General features: G+C 42.0%; 1 protein-coding gene across 3 annotated transcripts in view; it reads right to left on the bottom strand.

Moving 5' to 3' along the window:
• The window catches only part of ANKRD52 (ankyrin repeat domain 52), a 79,950-nt gene that overhangs the window by 47,567 nt on the left and 11,853 nt on the right, over nucleotides 1–20,530 (bottom strand). For all 3 annotated transcript variants that reach the window (XM_077328564.1, XM_077328563.1, XM_077328565.1), the window contains exons 3-6: nucleotides 12,278–12,356; nucleotides 11,632–11,702; nucleotides 6,043–6,243; nucleotides 1,420–1,507 (exon numbers count right to left, since the gene is read on the bottom strand). In XM_077328564.1, coding sequence (XP_077184679.1) covers nucleotides 1,420–1,507; nucleotides 6,043–6,243; nucleotides 11,632–11,702; nucleotides 12,278–12,356 — 439 coding nt within the window. The remainder of the gene's footprint in view (nucleotides 1–1,419; nucleotides 1,508–6,042; nucleotides 6,244–11,631; nucleotides 11,703–12,277; nucleotides 12,357–20,530) is intronic.

The following is a 20,530-nucleotide window of genomic DNA, read 5'->3' as shown; positions in this document are numbered from 1 at the left end:
GACACATAGTCAAAAATAGAGGACCGAATTAAAAGTGCAAGCTCTCTTCCCCTACACCAGAGGTAGTCAAACTGCGGCCCTCCAGATGTCCGTGGACTACAATTCCCAGGAGCCCTTGCCAGCATTCGCTGGCAGGGGCTCCTGGGAATTGTAATCCACGGACATCTGGAGGGCCGCAGGTTGACTACCCCTGCCCTACACAGACTGAAGCACAGCACTCTCCATTGACTGAAGTGCAAGAAGACTAATAAAGTATAAATGGTCCTAGATATTATGTTAACAGCTGCTGATGGACCTTAAACACCACATGCATTATTTGGCTACCTCTGTGTTTTGTGTGTGTGCGGGGGGAGCATTCCAATCACAAGTGATTGCAGAAAGGAAGCAAGTATAGCAGAACTAAGGTTCTTTGAACTATAATCACTGGTGTATTAAAGAGAACTTATTTCCATAACCAGGAAATGAATCCACCAGAAGGTTCTGCCTCTAAGTAGCAGGCATCTTTATAACAGTAACAAACATTCTTCGCATGCTGTGACAGCTTAACCCTTGCTGAGGGTGAGCAAAGTGTCTGTGTATGCACGGCAAAGGCCCTAAATGCCCAGAGCCCTGAACTCATACTTCTGATTAGAATAGGTCTCATAGCCAGCATTTGCATGCTGGCATTAGTGCCAGCGTCGGTCTATTCCTGGGGCTGGCTGCCCTTTGCTCATTATCAAATTGGGTCTGTTTGCCCTCAGCAAGGGGCTGGGGTCCCACTCCTAGCCATCGGCTTCTTTTCTCCCCTTCCTGGGGAGGTGCTTTAGTATGCGTCAGCACAGCTGCAGCACTTCCAGCTCATCTTTAGTTACATTTGGCTGGCCTGGCTGTGCAGTACAGAAAACGGCAAGACTCCAAACACATCCATGCAGTGCTTCGTGAGTGTTCAGAGTGCTTCAAAAGCACCTTGCCAGAGCCTTTCAATATGTTGTAAGGCAAGCCAGTATTATTTTCCATGGGAGGCTGAAGCCACGATGCTTGCCTACAGCCACCTTGTGAGATCACAGCAGGGACAGAGTTGCCGTTTTGGCAATGGCCTTGAACACGAAAGCAAGGGAGCACACCCATTCCTAACCTAGTGGGGTCTTCTCCCCCTCCCTCACCTTGTCTGTAATCTACCAGAAGACCAGGTGAGTGATATGAGCCAACACAAGGATGGGGGTGGTGGTTAAGGGGGAGATTAGCCATGGCTCTCTCGTCTCCCACTAGGATTGCAAAGTGGCAGCCTACAGCAGGATTCATCTGGTGCCTGCCAACCCTCAGGTGCTTCTAATTCCTTGCCAGTTATTTTTCCAAGGTACTCGGTACCTTACCAGAATACTGGTATACAAACACCGCAACCACACGCCAGAGTCCTCAAAGAAGGAAAAGAAAACTTACCAAGAAAAGCTGCCCAATGTACAGGCTGTCTCTCCTTCTTATCACATGTGCTCAGATTGGCCCCTTTATTTAAAAGCAGGTTTACCATCTAGAAAGAGACGGAGAAGGAGGAGACTCAGAAAGTAGAGCAACATGTGACACCAAAGCCAAACACAATTTACATGATAGATCCAAATGGGTAGCCATGTTGGCCCGAAGTAGCACAATACAATCAGAGTCCAGTAGCACCTTTAAGGCCAGCAAAGATTTATTCATGGTACTCTATGCTTTGCATGACACTGCCAGAACCTGCAATTTTCATTTTGAGGTGCAGCAACTCCAGCTATGTGTATTCATAAAGGCTTGCATTCTGCCCCCCACATAAATATAAAAGGGAAACAGAAGCAGCTTGGAAAGGTCCCTGGTCCCAGAAGATTAAACTGGCTTCAGCTAGAGCCACGACTTTTTGGCAGAAAAGTCAGGTGGAATGCTCTCCTGAGTGAGATCAGGGCCCTGCTGGACATTAAATAATTCCACAGGGCTTGCAAGACAGAGCTGTCTCAAGAGGCCTATGATTGAGGCCTGGGACCATCACCAACAATATCTGGCCTCCCTATTGAAAATGCTTAACAACTTAATTAGTATAAAAACCTTTGCCAAAATTAGCACTTTATGTTTTCCTCTCCCATTCGAGAGAATAGATGCAACTTGATACGGCTTCCAAATTAAATTAAATGAACTGATTTCAAAATGTTTTAAATATATTTATATGGACTTATTTTTAATATAAATGTAAATATAAATATTCTTACTACAAAAGAAGAGTCAGGTCTGATTTCTCATCAAGTGCCTCTCTATGCTAGATCAATACAAACATCACCCCCCTCAAAAACAAAATCAATTAATGCAACTTTTCCGGACATTTTGATAGGAAAGTTACACAATATCCCAATTTTGAATGTAAATTCAAATATCCCAATTTTGAACCAAAGGCTTGGAATCTTGAGCTTAAAACCCACTCTTCTGAGTTCTCTGGATGGAGTAAAGTATGTAGATTCTGCCATTTTGCAGACAAGGTTTATTTAACATTCTTAAGTTGTCCAACCCCCTTCAAGGATCGCTGCCTTGTTGTGGCAAGGGGGCTTGCGTAGTTCAGTGAAGCTATGAGCTATACCGTGCAGGGCCACCCAAGACGGACAGGTCATAGCTGAGAGCTCTGACAAAAGGTGATCCACTGGAGAAGGAAATGGCAAACCACTCCAGTATCTTTGCCATGAAAACTCTATGGACAGTTCCAATAGGCATAACGATATGACGCTGGAAGATGAGCCCCTCAGGTCGGAAGGTGTCCAATATGCTACTGGGGATGAGCAGACGGCTAGTACGAGTAGCGCCAGAATGAATGAAGCGGCTGGGCTAAAGCCGAAAGGACGCTCAGTTGTGGAAGTAACTGGTGGCGAAAAGACAGTCCGATGCTGTAAAGATTTTTATTCCATAGGAACCTGGAACGTCAGATCCATGAATCAAGGCAAGCTGGACGTGGTTAAACAAGAAATGAGAAGACTGAACATTGACATTTTAGGAATCAGTGAACTAAAATGGACAGGAATGGGTGAATTTAATTCAGATGACCATCAGGTATACTACTGTGGACAAGAATCTCGCAGAAGAAATGGAGTAGCCTTCATAATCAATAAGAGAGTAGGAAAAGCAGTCTTGGGATACAATCCCCAAAATGACAGAATGATCTCAGTTCGAATCCAAGGCAAACCATTCAACATCACAGTGATCCAGGTCTACGCCCCAACCACTGCTGCTGAAGAGGATGAAGTTGATCAGTTCTATGAAGCCCTACAACACCTTCTAGAAGCAACGCCCAAAAATGATGTGCTTATCATCATGGGGGATTGGAATGCTAAAGTAGGAAGCCAAAAGATAACCGGGATAACTGGCAAGTTTGGCCTTGGAGAACAAAATGAAGCAGGGCACAGGCTGGTAGAATTTTGTCAAGAGAATACAATGGTCATAGCAAACACTCTTTTCCAGCAACCCAAGAGACGACTCTACACATGGACATCACCAGACGGTCAACACAGAAATCAGATTGACTATGTGCTCTGCAGCCAAAGATGGAAAAGTTCTATCCAGTCAATAAAAACAAGACCAGGAGCTGATTGTGGTTCAGATCATGAGCTTCTTGTTGCAAAATTTAGGCTTAAATTGAAGAAAGTAGGGAAAAGCACTAGGCCACTCAGGTATGAACTAAATCATATCCCCGACGAATACACAGTGGAGGTGATAAATAGATTTAAAGAATTAGATCTGATAGACAGAGTGCCTGAAGAACTATGGACGGAGGTTCGCAACATTGTACAAGAGGTAGCAACTAAAACCATCCCAAAGAAAAAGAAATGCAAGAAATCAAAATGGCTGTCTGAGGAAGCTTTACAAATAGCTAAGGAGAGAAGGGAAGTGAAAGGCAAGGGAGAAAGAGAAAGATACACCCAATTGAATGCAGAATTCCAGAGAAAAGCTAGAAGAGATAAGAATGCCTTCTTAAATGAACAGTGCAAACAAATAGAAGAAAACAATAGAATCGGGAGGACCAGAGATCTTTTCAAGAAAATTGGAGATATGAAGAGAACGTTTCATGCAAAAATGGGTATGATAAGGGACCAAAATGGTAGGGACCTCACAGAAGCAGAAGAGATTAAACAAAGGTGGCAAAATTATACAGAAGAACTATACAAGAGCGAGCTTAACATCCCTGATGACCACAATGGGGTAGTTACTGACCTGGAGCCAGACATCCTGGAATGTGAAGTCAAATGGGCCTTAGGAAGTCTGAGCAACAATAAAGCTAGTGGTAGTGACAGCATTCCAGTTGAACTATTCAAAATCTTAAAGGACGATGCAGTAAAAGTGCTACACTCAATATGCCAGCAAATTTGGAAAACTCAACAATGGCCACAGGATTGGAAAAGGTCAGTTTACATTCCAATCCCAAAGAAGGGCAATGCCAAAGAATGTTCAAACTACCGCACCATTGCACTAATTTCTCATGCTAGCAAAGTTATGCTGAAAATCCTACAAGCTAGGCTCCAGCAATATGTGGACCGAGAACTTCCAGAAGTACAGGCAGGATTTCGAAGAGGCAGAGGAACTAGAGATCAAATTGCCAACATACACTGGATCATGGAGAAAGCTAGGGAGTACCAGAAGAACGTCTACTTCTGCTTCATTGACTATGCTAAAGCCTTTGATTGTGTGGAGCACAACAAATTGTGGCAAGTTCTTAAAGAGATGGGAATACCAGAGCATCTTATTTGTCTCTTGAGAAATTTATATGCAGGTCAAGAAGCAACAGTGAGAACTGAACATGGAATCACTGACTGGTTCAAAATTGAGAAAGGAGTTCGGCAAGGCTGTATACTGTCACCTTGCCTATTTAACTTGTATGCAGAGCACATCATGAGAAATGCGGGATTAGAGGAGTCACAAATTGGGATCAAGATTGCAGGGAGAAATATCAACAACCTCAGATATGCAGATGATACCACTCTAATGGCAGAAAGTGAAGAGGAACTAAAGAGCCTGTTGATGCGGGTGAAGGAGGAGAGTGCGAAAGTTGGCTTGAAACTCAACATCAAGAAAACAAAGATCATGGCATCCGGCCCTCTCAATTCCTGGCAAATAGATGGGGAAGAAATGGAGATAGTGACAGATTTTATTTTCCTGGGCTCCAAGATCACTGCAGATGGGGACTGCAGCAAAGAAATTAAAAGACGCTTGCTCCTGGGGAGGAAAGCTATGGCAAATCTAGACAGCATCCTAAAAAGCAGAGACATCACCCTGCCAACAAAAGTGCGTTTAGTCAAGGCTATGGTCTTCCCAGTTGCAATGTATGGCTGCGAAAGTTGGACCATAAGGAAGGCCGAGCGTCAAAGAATTGAGGCTTTTGAACTCTGGTGCTGGAGAAGACTCTTGCGAGTCCCTTGGACTGCAAGGCGAACAAACCGGTCAGTCCTAGAGGAGATCAGCCCTGACTGCTCTTTAGAAGGCCAGATCCTGAAGATGAAACTCAAATATTTTGGCCACCTCATGAGAAGGAAGGACTCCCTGGAGAAGAGCCTAATGCTGGGAGCGATCGAGGGCAAAAGAAGAAGGGGACGACAGAGAATGAGGTGGCTGGATGGAGTCACTGAAGCAGTAGGTGCAAACTTAAATGGACTCCGGGGAATGGTAGAGGACAGGAAGGCCTGGAGGATCATTGTCCATGGGGTCGCGATGGGTCGGACACGACTTCGCACATAACAACAACAAAGTTGTCCAATGCACATGCACACACAAACGTCCCCCCTTCCTTAGCTCCCCCATGTTCCTGTTCTCTAAAAGAAAAAGGCACGTGGTTTAGTCACCTGTGTACATACAGATCTAAGTTAACATGATTTTCATGCTAGTTTACCTTCCTGTTATTGTTGGATGTCCTGTTTTTATCTGGGGTTTTTATGATGGACCACTGTAACTCGCCACGAGACTGCTTTGGGAGTGGCAGGGAATAAATCAAATAATAATAAAATAAAAATAAAAATAATCCTCATTTCATAGACGAGGAATGCATTCTCAAAGACAAACACTCCTTACCTCGATGTGCCCGCTGTGTACAGCATGATGCAATGCCGTGCGGCCAGTGCGGTCTGCCACATTAACGCTACTGAGTAGGGGAATGATGGCCTCAGCACACTTGGTGGCTCTGTTGGCAGCAGCAACATGCAGTGGTGTTTGCCAATACTTGTCACGAGCGTTGACATCTGCCGAGTGCTTTAGGAGGAGGTTAAGTGCCTTCTGCCGGAGATAGGAAACAGGTACAGCTTTAAAGGCTGGCTGAGCAGGACACAATGAGGGGCCATTAGAGGAATAATAAAGCACTATGAGTGAGGATAGGACAGTATTATGGGGAACAACAGGGATTTTATAACATTCTAATTACCTCCTGCACTTGGGGAGAAAGAAGTATGCAAGGAGCACAGCTCCATAGACACTGGAAGGGCTAAACTCTAGCAGGATAACATTGCAGGGGAATCTAGCAGCACTGGGACAAGACAGCCAGGAGCCTCTTGAAGGACTAAACTAGAAAAGAAGAGCTGGGAGTTTTGTACCCTGCTTTTCATTACCTGAAAGAGCTCCAAAATGGCTTACAGATACTTTTCCCTTCCTCTCCCCACAACAGACACCTTGTGAGGCAGTTGGGGCTGAGAGAGCTCTAAGAGAAGTGTTCTGCAAGAACAGCCCTAACAGAATTGTGACTTGTAGTTCTGAGCGGTGAAGAATTGGAAGGGACCTAAAGGGTCATCTAGTCCAACCCCCTGCAGAATGTAGGAAACGGCCACAAGAGCCAAGCACCTATACAATCCCTTCTGTCCACCCACTTAGAATCTGTCTAAATTCAAAGAATCAGCATTTCTGTCAGATGGCTATCTAGTCTCTGCTTAAAAACATCGAAAGAAGGGGAACCTCCCACCTCCCAAGGAAGCCTGTTCCACTGAGGAACCGATCTGTCAGAAACTTGTTCTTGGACAAACTGGGCAAGAGGGCACATGACGATGTCACAGAAAGCTGGGGAGAGAACCACACCCTGCAGTATTCCACACTGGAGCTGGTAGCAGTGTGATAGATTCTCCCCAATTACAACCCTCTGTCCATGACCCTGAAGGAAGGAGATCAGCTATTGCAAGTCTGTCCCCTGTATCCCCGCGACAGGAAGGTGGTCAGTTAAAAGCTCATGATCAACTATACTGAAGATCGTCCATCAGAGCGACCAATGCTTTCTCGACCCCATGGCTGGGTCAGAAACCCAACTGAAATAGATCCAAGACTAAAGCTTCCCCAGAAATGCTGGATGCAAGATGGGGCAGTAGTTGGCCAGGACATGCAGATTCAGGGCTGGTTTCTTTAGCAGATTCCTGCTGCCATCCCAATTCTTATGATTCCTGATGGAAGCTCCTGCCTAAAGAGCACTCAATAAAAACTTTGTTGTAGAGCAGTTAAAAAGTTTAACAGCATGAAAAGGTTCCTTCTTCCTCAAACTTCCAAGACACCATGCATTTTGGACTCATGGTATCAGTATGTCAAGTTTCTGCACTGAAATGATGCTAGACAGAAAAGCCTTCTCAGATTTCACTCAGTGTAGTTCAGTGTTCAATTGAGGCTTCAAATATTATATGGCTACAAGAATACTGGAGATTACAAGGAGCCAGGGAGATATAGCAGTAATTTGTGCCATAGCCTAGGGGTGAAGCATCAATAACCAAGAGCTCCCCAAACACATGGCATCCAGCTCAGTCTCAGAAATACAATCCATGCTGCTTGTGTAAAGCTTGACAAAACTGGCTTATAGATTCTGGTCAGGCTGTAAGCAAAGGAAAACTGCTTCTCTGCCACTGATGGGCTCTCTGAGGACTTCTAGAGTGAGCCATGTGATCTTGTAGTTAATTAATGCTCTCCAGTGGTGTTGGCAGGAGGAAAATGTAGCCCACTGGCCTACATTTTGACATTGCTTCCCCTTCTGTTAGCATAAGATAATATCCCACAACCAGCACTGCTTTACAAGCTCTGCATGAGAAGAAACAGCCCCTCCTCTGCCAAGCCAGCCATCAATAAAGAAAAATGCTGATGCTTTTTTAGAGCAGAGAGTGAATTAATTGAGCCAGCTTTAAGTTGTGCTTCTCAGCTGTTGGAAATGGCCTGAAGCTGTGAGGCCAGCATGAAAACATAATTGCACAAGTTAACAGGCTCTGGTGAGGAAGAACGGAAGCTTTTGTAGCAGGACACACTCTGGGGAGGCCGAACTCGGCGCAATTAATGTCCTAGACTTACTCCACAATCTTTACATGTGCACTTTACAGAGAAGTCCAGCAGGATCTTACAACAGCACCCTTAACACCCAGAGCTCCTCTATTATCCATTTATGTATTTTATTATTATTCTACTAAGAGCAATGCAGTCTACTCTCTCACTGAAAACAGGTCCAAAGTCATAGTCAATGAAAGGGAGGGAATGTTCTACAATTCTTTAGCAACAAGACTGTACTGGAGAAGATATTTACTGAATCATCTTGATTGCTGTGCAATGTGGAAGGCTTTTTTTTAGCAGGATTAGAACAGGTTGTTTATTTGTAATTACTGTTCTTTGAGTGAGCATGCTGAAAAGATTCAAGAATGCACAGAATAAGTTTGGAGATGGTTTCTAAGCTAAGAAAGGGATTTTTCTGAAATTAGCTCTAATTTTTAGGAGCACTCCAAAGCAACATGCATATTCATGCTTCCTGAATAGTTCTTTCTTCCAAGACACAGAATTTTTTTTGGGGGGGGGGGGAATCAAACACCTGCTGCAGAAATGAGGTCCTATGACTGCACAGATTGACTATGCAAAGAACATCAGTTACAGGTAAGCAACCTGTTCTCTGTCATGGTCTCTGCACCACACTCATGAGATAAGACTACCAAGCTGACCTATATGGAGGTGGAAACATACATGCCTTACTGGAACAAGGTGTCCAGCACTGTTTGACCAAAGGTTGCTTTCTTTTACACTCCAATATCTATGATATGGTGACATATCTATGCAGAAAGCTGGGACCAGCTTCAGGTGCTGCTGCTGTCATCTTGAGCCAGTCACAATTCTCTTAGAACACTCTCCGCCTCACTTACCTCACAGGGTGTCTGCTGTGGGGAGAAGAGGGGAAGGCAACTGTAAGCTGCTCTGAGACTCTTTCGGATAGTGAATATAAAAGCCAACTCTCCTTCTCTGTGCAAGCATCTTGAATAAGTCTCTCTCCACAAAAACCTAAAAGTCTGCCATGATCCAATAGCCAGAAAAGCCAGAAAGATCTGCCAGTGGATGATTTGCTAGCTGGTAGCACAGAGATGTCAGGACATGGGCAGAGTGGAGATTCTGAATCCTTTGTGCTCACCACAGATGAACAGGTGATGGTCATTAAATATTGGTTCAGATAGAAAGAGACAAGTACCTCAAAAAAAGAAAGTAGGATCGGGATCACTTTATCTAATGAAGTTGTAGGTAAAACGGTCAAAGGGCAGAGTTAATTTTATGGCAGAATTCAAGCTACATGGAAGACTGTATTTAATAAAAACAAATGGAGGTTACAGGAGGCCATAGGTTCAAAGGGGTATTTCATCAGCAGTGACAAACACCAACTGAAGGTTCCAGAGATGACAAGTTTTTTTCAAGTGGATGATAAAGTCTCAATAACCCTTTGGAAAACCATTGAACAATAATGCGAATAAACAAGGAGCATGCAAAGGTAGGGTGATGTGCAGAAATAGCTGAGCAGGTTCCTAGAGCAGGCACCTTGACTCTTTTTGATCCTGTGGGCATCTGTGGAATTCTCACACAAGGTGGAGTGCACAACCACAAATGGCTGCAACAGTAGGTGGTGCTAACCATAAAATGCCCGGGAACAAGGTTACACACAGTAGTTTCTCAGCATTTCTCGTAGAAGCTCTGTTGTAACAGGATGCCTTTTCATCTACACAGCCAACCAGAAGACCCATCTGTTCCCACCCTCTTTTAAGCACTCTCTGAAGATGCCAGGAAAGGGCCACCAGGCACCACTTTGGGGACCCATCTTGGACAGTGGAGCCAACACTGAAAAAATCTTTTTAAACTTAGTGCTAAAGGGTTTCTCTAAGCATGTTCCGGACATGCTCAAAATATCATAGCAGAGCTATATGCATGTCACTCAGAAAGAACTAAATTTCAGAAGGTACTGTCCTGCCTTCAGTCCCACCTTCTGAAGAATAAATGCCAAATCAGGATATCTGCAATGTCTTCTCAGGCTTGTAAAGAGGCATCTGACCAGCCACTGTGACAAACAGAATGCTGAACATGAAGGACATTTAGCCTGAAGCGGAGGGCTTTTCTTCATTTTCTTACAAAAAAAGATTATTTCCACGGGAGTGGGCAGGGGAGTGCATTTCCATTTAGTCCACAAAAGTCTAATACGGGATCATGTAGACAGGTAGGCCAGCTTATTTGTTCATTCATTTACAAAAAACAATGCCCTGGACCTCAGACTGCAAAGATCTGAAATTTCAGGCCGAGTCCATTATTACTGAGACATAATGCTGTTTAATAAAACAAACTATTAGATAAGAATTATATCCAGCAACAACACCAAGCAACAATGTGGTTCTGATACTACGCCATCCATGCTGGGTTAGCCACTCTGGGCCACAGGGCAACAGCAGAAGTAGCAGTGAATGAGACTTCTGGGATATTTCAAAGCCAGGAATTCTTAAACCTGTGTGTCAGGGCTGTGAAAAATAAAAAAAATGTTAAAAGCTGCTAAGAGTCCAGATTGGCTGCTGCATTTGTGCATGATCTATTCCTTTCAACTGGCTTCTGCTAACAGCAGGTAATTCCACAAGTCTTTGCATCAGGCAAGACTAAATCACAGAACTCATTTGTGATCCAGATGCTATCTGTCCTCATGAGCAACTGCTCTTTGCATACATAAACACAAGAGCAAGGCATTATTTCTAGGTGCAAGACTGAAATGTGCCTCCTGTTCTAATTAAGACAAGCGTGCTGCAGCTATTAGAAGTTTGGGAAACAATGCCCTAACCCAGCCTTTTCCAAACTTCTGGCTCGGAGGAACCCTGGAAGTAATGTCAAGATGGCCACAACTCCTACCAAGCCCCTGGACGTCACACGTCTGCAGTGAGTGCGGCATCACTAATACAAAGCTTGTTAAACAAGAAGTTAGTTTCATTTCCGTGTGTGCCTGAGCAAAACAAGGATGCATTCATCTCAGCTGTTATAAAGCCCACAATGCAAAGCTGCAACTCTCCTCAAGGGGAATGATTTGTGTGACTCGGAGCTCTCCAGGCACCACCCGCAGGTTGGCAATCTAGCAAAGCCTGAGAACAGGGCCTGAAAGATGTAACGGAAGCCCAATCAATTAAACTTACAGGGGTATGATAAGATGGCAAGCATCACATGCAGGCTCTGCTGATATACTGCAATAACTATATCCAGATACCTCTTGTGTGCAGCCACAACACTGTTAATACAATAACTGCAATGTATCGGTTTTCAGGATGACTCCTGGTAGGTACCATCAATACGGGAAGGTGAAATGAAGTTGCTTAAAATGTGGCTTTGGGCAGTCTGGCACATGGGCATGGTCAAAATCAATGGCTCACTACTCACCTCATTGCGAGAAGCTGCAGCACGGTGTAACGGGGTTAGCCAAAGGGTATCCTTCGCATTAACGTTAGCACCTAGAGAGAGAGAGAGAGAGAGAGAGAGAGAGAGAGAGAGAGAGAGAGAGAGAGAAAGAGAAAGAGAGAGAGAGAGAGGTAAAATTCCACATACAGGCAAGCCAGTGTTTCTTGAAGTTCTGAGAAGGGCATTAAACATTCAGAAGATGACTGCTAAACACAATCTAAACACTGCTAAAAAATCAGTAGCAAGGTATTTCTCCTTCCTGCCACCTGCTCATTATGATCCTCTTATCATCAATATTATTCTTTTCATATATGTTTTCACTGTTTTTCAGTGTTTTTTTCCCTCAATTAAAAATCATCTGATACATAGCTGCTTCATCTACAGGGGGATATATGACACTTCCACTACCATTACTACTAAGGGCACCTCCACTAGCTTAACCGAAAAGAAAATCTCACAGGACAGTTCTTAAGCACAGAGAAGCAATCTTACTCAAAAAAAAAAAGTCTTCCCAATTCACTACTGTATCAGCAACAAGGCTTCACTCCCTATGTAATATGAGTGTCTTCTGCTTTCAATTCATATGAAACTCTCTGCCAATTTGAATGGGCACAACTATACTTTTTACCTGATAGTATTAGGAGTTCAACAATTGGAGAGTCTCCCAAGTATGCAGCTGCATGCAAAGGGGTTCGTCTTTCTTGGTCCTGATTTGAAATAAAATGATAACAGGCATTAGAAGATGACCAAACAGAAAACAGTATCCATGTCCTTCATTGCCGAGGTCATCTCTCCCTAGGCAATCACCATATTGCTGTACTTAGATCAGCTACAAAATCTTCAAGCTTATCTTCCTAAGAATTTATTGCATCTCAATGCTTGTATTGCAAGGGTCAAAAATGTAGCCAGATACAAATTAGTGTGTTGTCAGTCCCGACCTCCGAATTCTTCTGCCTCAAAGCAGAAATATTTGCCCTGTAGAAGCACTTCATGCCACAACATTCATCTTTTAGCAATGTGGATAAAATCAACATTTTTGTGACAAGATTATATTTAAATCGTATTTTTGTGTAAAGCTTCAACTATAATAGCTTTTTCAATTACCTAGTTAAAATGAAACCAGTTCTTTTTTGCAAATTTATACTATATTAAAAGTAAATTTATGAAAATCTTTTTTTTTTTTTGCAAAATAAATGTTGTGAGAAAACTTTACAAATATCCCACTATGCAACAGTTGTAACATTTTTATTATGACTTAATACTTTGGGTCAGGAGCTACAAATCACTACAGGTAATGCTCAATGAACTGTGTGAAAGATCTTTCACTTCTATTTTATACCAAATAACTACCCAATCTCCATAATAGGCTAAGTGCTCAAATTATAAATATTAAAGAATATGGATATTTAATTATCATCCAATGGAGAACATTGATCAGTGCTACTTTATGGTTTTAGCAATGAATGCACTTTTATTAAGGGAATTTTTGGTGCCAAACAATTAGCTAATTCAGCCTTTTTTATCAGCAATTTAAACCACAAACAAAAATGGTGTCCACCATGCCTTTCAAGGAACCTCGTCTGCATGTTTTATCTTGTTACTTTTCTTTGTTGACAAACAAAGATGAATGCAAATAGCATGTCTGATCTCTTTACCTGGCAAGAGCGATGTACTCTCTTGATCTACATATGAATACCATGTACAGCCTGTATTGCTTTTGAATGTGACAGTCTATTCTTAATTGCTGCAATGTTAAACTGACAGTGTAAAAAGCAGGATAATTCAGACAGATGATCTGTCATTCCTCCCATATAAGTTTCTTTGCTTTCTTTTAGATGCCAGAACACCTTTGTTCACACTCAAGTATTTAATTAAAGGGTTATTTGTAACACTATTTTAGCCCGGAAACTGTTGTTTAAACTGTTTGTGGTTAGTTTTTATTATGTATTTTTATATATGTTTTACCTATGTTTTTATGCTACGCTGTATTTTAATACCTACTAATGTTTTGTTTTTTTTATTTTGTAAGCCATCTTAAGACAGGTTCCGGGAAAGGTGGCATAAAAATCTTCTAAGTAAGCATATAACCCTAATTGTTTGGTTAATTAAACCATCTAAGAGATACCAGTTATTAAAAACTCTAATCTTGCAGAATTATGCAAATTTGTAAAACAGTTGTCAACCTGTGTTCCAGGGAGACCCTGTGTTCCAGGGAGACCTATGAAGAATAACTTTCTTCTGCAGCCATACTAAGACACTGTGAGATATTCTTACAGGGAAATGTTAGCATAACAGGCCCAGCTTGCCCTTCAAGTTAAATAAATATATCATTTCCCAAATTCCCTTGCAATATGTTAACAGTTCTGTCATAGGAGGGTTACTTGGCAGATACATATAGAAAGGATTCCCTGAAGATAAAAGGTTTTAATGTCACTGGAATAAAACAATGACCCTTTTTACAAAAATAGCACATACGTACAGAAAATCCTAACAGCAAACAGATCTACCTATTATGCCAGGATCAATTCCAGTCAGAATCAGTTAACAGGAAGAGCAAAGCAAGGTAAAGCACAGGAACAGACGGACTCGGGCAATGTATAATGATAATGGCCCAGTGCTCAGATGCCATTCATTTTGCACCAGAAATACATGACCCTCTTCTGAGGACAACAATCTGAATTATACAAACACAACTGCCTATAGTGCTAACTTAAATGTCCAGGCACAGCCCTGACTCACAAATTGTAGACCAGCACTTAGTACTAGCTGCTAGTAAAATAATTAAATTGAATTTCCCACCAAATCCAACAGATCAAATTTATTTATTTATTTATTTATTTATTTATTTACTTATTTGTTTATTTATTATATTTCTATACCGCCCTCCCCGGAGGCTCAGGGCGGTACACATTAAACTTATAAACAATACATAGAACAGTCTTCATTAATAATCATACAATAATAACTGGTTGTAACAGAATAACAGTATAATAAACAGTATAACAATAATAATAATATAACAGTATAACAATGCAAACATGCAAATGGCACAACAGGTCCAGAGCACTCTGGTGGAGTTCTGGGAGGAAGGGGGGGGGGAAGCAGGGGCCCTTTGTTCGTTGTTGGTTGTGCCTGGTCTTAACTAAATGCCTGGCGAAAGAGCTCCTTTTTGCAGGCCCTGCGGAACTCTTTAAGCTCTGTCAGGGCCCTGATCTCTTCTGGGAGCTCATTCCACCAGGTGGGGGCCAGGACGGAGAATGCTCTGGCCCTGGTCGAGACCAGGCGGACTTCTTTAGGGCCAGGGATCATTAGCCGGTTGGTGGCGGTGGAGCACAGAGCTCTTTTGGGGGCATAGGCAGGGAGGCGGTCCCTCAGGTACACTGGGCCCTGACCACGAATGGCCCTACTGCTGAATGCTGAATAACTGTCTTTTCTAAGAAGTGACTCAAGACTAAATCTTTATAAAGCACACACTCTAGATCTAAGATGGAGTAGGTTGCAGATCAAGGTAGAGTCATATTGTGGAATCCCAAAGAACACACAGGCTACAGTCCTTATAGACCCATCAAGATACAAGCACATGACAGGAAATCAAATGAAATCAAATCATGGTATAGGAGGAGGAGGAAATGGAGGAGGAATTGGTGAGATGGGCTCTGTGTTATACAGATGGGGGAAGAGAGAGAAGGCAAGGGAGAGATTTCGTGAGGTGGTCTCTGAATAATGGTGGTAAAAAAAATCCTTCCTACCATGGAATGACCTTCCTTTCTTACACTGCTGCTTATGTGTGTATGGAGGCAAGAAGCATGGTGCCCTTGCTTTCTATGCTTCAAGCTGGCCCTTCCAAAAAGCTGTAAAGGTAATTGTGACTTCACACAAGATCTCCAGCTGGTGAAGCTTTTTGTACCAATTTGCAAATAATTAGTAGCATCTTCATATAACATTCCTCAACACAGAAGATATCAAGTTGCAGGCATGGGATATATTTCGTTTCTGTAAGGCTCTTGTCTAGAATAGTATACCTTACAGATGCACAAACAGAAGGAGTTCAAGCCACAGGATTTCTCCAATCTCACTGCATCCATCCCCATGTACATAGGAAACCTCTCTGTTGAGGTAGGGAACTCTTATTTGCAAAGTGCCATACAGTACTGGTGGGCTGAAGGCATGATTTTTTAAGAGCAGAGCCATATGGCATCTAAAGGGCTGGGATATTACTAGATTCCAGAACGTTTTGGGGGATCTTTTAATTCCAAACACATGTCCTGTTGAGGTTGTAGTAGAAGAGAAATTTGAAGTTTCTTGAAGCTATCAACAAGGCTATCAGCAAGTTATCTCCTGACCTTGAGATAAAGCTTGGTCCCCTGGTTGACAACGGAGTTGGATAATCAGAAAAGGGCTAGGAAATGTCTAAAACACTGCTGGTGGAGCACTCATTCCAAATCTGTCAGATCATGTTATAAAGCTTGATCTAAGCCTTATGAAGCAAGTGATGATGGTAGTGAAAAAATGTTACTTCTCTACTACTGTAACATCATCTAGTTCAGACCATCCCAACTGTTAACATGGCATCTGCTAAATCCTAAAAGTGAGCTTTCATTGTATCAGGACCAAACAATTAGTTGTGATACCTTTTTTGCTGATAAAATATCAAGAATATGGTCTGATTTATTGATTATAACATAGTTCTATCAGAAGAACTGCCTGTTCTATTTATGGACCACTTTAACCCAGTTTCCATGATGGATGTTGATAAGCTCCTGGGTTCTGTGAAGGCCACACTTGTGCCCTGGATCCTTGCCCATCCTGGCTTCTTAAATTATGTAAAGACAACATCAACAAATCCTTCGTATCTATTTATAAATCAATCACTAACTCAGGGCACCTTAACCATTCAAAAAGGCAGATATTTGACCAGTACTGAAAAAACCACTCATACACAAATTTGACATAGACAATTATAACCCCATCTCTAATCTGTCCTTGATAAGTACAGTGATTGAGTAGAGGCAGACCAATTCCAGGTCTTCTTGGATAACACATAGACCTTTTTCAGTCTACAGACAAGGCTATGGGATGGAGACTGCACTGGTGGCTTTAACTGATGACCTCCATCTATATATAGACAAAGGTCAGGCCTCCTTGTTCCTCCTTCTGGATTTATCTGTTGTCTTCGACACTATGGACCATGCCATTTTGCCAAGGGACTTGGGAGCCCAAGTAGGCATTTGTGTTGTGCACTGGACTAGTTTAAAACACTCCTCATGGAACAGACACAAAGAACTGCCATTGGAGACCAGTTGTTGTCCTATATCCCATGCTCTTCAATCTTTATGTAAAGATATCAGACCAAATCATACATACCTTTGGGATTGACTAATATCAATATGCAGATAATACATAAACACAAATATATATATATATCCTTATCCAAATGCAGATGCAATAGAGATCCTAAGTCACTGCCTGGCTGCTGTGGTTAAATGGCTAAGAATGAACAAATTGGAAAGTCATGCTGGCCAGGAAAGAAGAAGTCTTGAGGGAGCTTATACTACCCCACTTTTGATGGGGTTCAGCTGACTATTGCTGACTCAGTAAAGAACCTTGGAGTTATACCGGACCCAACATTACTGCTGGAGAAGGAAGTTAATGTTCTTGCAAAACTACAACCCAAATGCTATTTCATTGTTTCCTGAATGTCCTAACCTCTTGATTGTACTGATTCACTCTGTAATCTGCCCTGAGTCAGTGAGAAACGTGACTATAAATAATAAATAATATAAAGACAGAAGTAAATATATGGAGTAAGGCAAGGTTGTTCTTTGGCCCTCTTGTTTTTCAAACAGAATAAGGTCTACACAGTTTCAGGCCAAATACTATAGAAAATACTGTGCATGGCTAGAAATAAACTTATAATTATTACTACAAATGCAATTCGCATTTGCATTATCAATTTATGGCTTGAAGTATCGAAAAGTGAAACTCGTGGTATTTAACAAGGCAGACATTGCGGCTACAAGCCTTCATCAGTATTAATACATTCACTACATTCATCAAAATTAATTCTAGTAATATAGAATTAATATTAATACAGAAAACTATTACATAATAAAAAGCCAGTTTATGAAAACATAATGTGTTAAATTGTGAATGAACTCCCCCATTATTTTTGTCAAAAAGCATGTAATTTTAACCCAGAGGGTGGCGGTGGGGGAAGAGTTGTCGAGGCCAGTGCAGCTTTTTAGCTGTTTTTTGGTGACTGTACATCTTGGTTCTGTGTTTATGCTGTATTTTATAGTGTTTTAGGGATAATTTCATTGGGGATTTTATATATATTGTAACCCGCCACGAGCCTTCGTGGGAGTGGCAGGCTAGAAATTTAATAAAAAACAACAAGAACAAGAACATTGCCAACAAAGAACCTAATGCAGGAATAATCTGTAAAACAATAATACAAACTAAATATTATTACTTGGCAATGAAAGTACAAGGGAGGAATATAAACATAAACAGTTTAACATAATTTCAAAATTATGCAGCAGTGCTAGACATTTCAAAAAGCTTATCTGCTGCACGCATGATCAACACGTAAATCACTCTGATCTTAAAAGATTAATATGTTGATCATGCATGCACCAGGTATTTAGATTATTCTGATCTTACATGACCAAATTGTTTATTTTGCAACAGCTGCACATAATTACCCAATTATAAGTTGACTGCTGATTGATAAATTAATAAATCACATTTATACAAATGTTACAGTTCAGATTGTGAATTGATGGTTGGATTGTCTGTAACTCTTCAGGGATTCTGTGCACATCATATTTGGTAAGCTTTTTGAAATTTATGTTTAATTATGTTTATACAATTCCCTTGAACTTATGTGGCCAAGTAATAATATTTACTTCATATCAACCTTTTTATCACTGGGGACCAGTCAACGCTTGACAATTTTACTGAGGCTTGGGGGAGGTAGTCTTTTGCCGAGGGACGTCGCCGCTGCCTGAGCCCCTGCTCCATTTGCTTTCTTGCCAGTGCCCCTGACTTCCCACCGCCCACTGGGCGGCGCTGCCAGCAGCAGCTGCGCAGTGCCACGCCGAGGGGGAACCCCAGCCATGGTGGCCGTCGGAGAACACCAAAGGTGAGCCGGTGGCAGAGTAGCCCCCGAGGCAACAGCTGGGGAGGAGGACAAGGGGGAGCCGTGGCCTGGTACCAACTGATCCACGGACCGGTACCGGTTCCTGAACCGGGAGTTTGGGGACTACTGCTTTATATAATTATTTTACAGATTATTCCTGCATTAGGTTCTTTGTAGCCAATGTTACATTTAGATGATTTTTGACAAAAAGGATGATGAGTTAACATTCAAGTGGGGGTCACGTTTTCTTGGATAACGCAAACAGGTCTACTGCAACTTCTCTACTGTCGTTTGGAAGTCTTCCCCCTTCAGTAACCATTCTCCTTCTGAAATTGTCTGGCAGCTAAGCCAGTCCGTCTGATTGTTGGGTACTCCCTCACTGTGTTCTACCCAGATCACATGCAGATGCTTTTCTGCCCATTTCAGGATCTTGATTGCCTCTGCCTGTAGCTTGGACTATCTGGAGCCCCCTTGATGGATCAGCTACACCTTGGCTGCTACATTGTCAGTACGCACAAATATGTTCATATGGATTAGAATGTTCTTGAAGTGCAGCAGTGCTAGAAAGATCGCCCTCAACTCAAGGATATTTACAGAAAGCTGAGGTTCTTGTGGAGGCAACAGTCCCTGGACTAAGTTCCCTCAGAGAGTCACACCCCAGCCCATGAGACTGACATCTGTGAACTGTTCTACCTTCAGAGTTAATACAGACAAAAGTGACGGTTTGTAGTGTTACACAAAAAGAGAAAAAAAGGCTACTAACAGAGTTAACAAAACTAACACAGGATAAAGAAAAATAAAAAGTCTCTTCTTATTATGTAGGTTTATTGTAGCATCCAAGCAGAACGGGTTCCAGATATCTCCCATTTTCAAAGGGAATTTTCCTCAGTGGTTGTTCCTCTCAATTGTATGAAAATTGGTACTTGCAATACCTCTATTCAATCTCAAAATGTTATGAATATACCCCGGCCTTTGGAGCTATACTGTAGGGATGCTAGTAATCCAACTGGGGAGCAGTTGGATTACTAGCATCCCTAAAGTATCCCTACAATATAGAGCCAAAGGCTGGGGTATATTCGTAACATTTTGAGATTGTGAGAGGAACAACTGTTAGTAGCCTTGGGATAGGGTTTTTTCTACCTTCAGAGTTGACAGGAAGCTCTTTCTCTTTGTCCACCAAACCAGGTTCAACTTTACTAGCTTTTTAAAGAAGGCTACTGATGCCATCTCTAAATGTAATAACAGAATGTTATTATAGTTTTATTTTTTGCTTTTGGATTTTGTATACATTTGACATATTTGTTATAAATCTAACACAGATTTTGGCTGCTGAGGAAGTCCATCAAAACACCAATTCAACCAGTGTGATTTCCCAGCTGTTGTTTTGAATAAACAGTTACATTTGCCACAGCTTATTTGGGAGCCTCAACTCAATGTTTTATTTATTGATTTGATTATCAATTTCATTTATTTTTATTTATTTATTATTAGATTTCTATACCGCCGCTCGCTGTAGCCTCACGGTGGTTTACACATACAATTCTAAAACAATAAAACCCCAATAAAATCCCCATTAAAATAACGATCACATACTAACCAACTATGCAACGGCGACCATAATCTCTAATAATCCTCCTTGTTCAGGGTGGGGCACTGGATCTAATAGAATGTAATGAGAGCCGGGGCCGAGATGAATTTGGGAACCAGTTGGAAAACCCCTCCCCTGGGACTTTGCCTTGG

The sequence above is a fragment of the Paroedura picta genome, chromosome 3, assembly GCF_049243985.1.
Source record: "Paroedura picta isolate Pp20150507F chromosome 3, Ppicta_v3.0, whole genome shotgun sequence".
Taxonomy (NCBI): domain Eukaryota; kingdom Metazoa; phylum Chordata; class Lepidosauria; order Squamata; family Gekkonidae; genus Paroedura; species Paroedura picta.
This window is presented reverse-complemented; position numbering and strand designations above follow the sequence as displayed.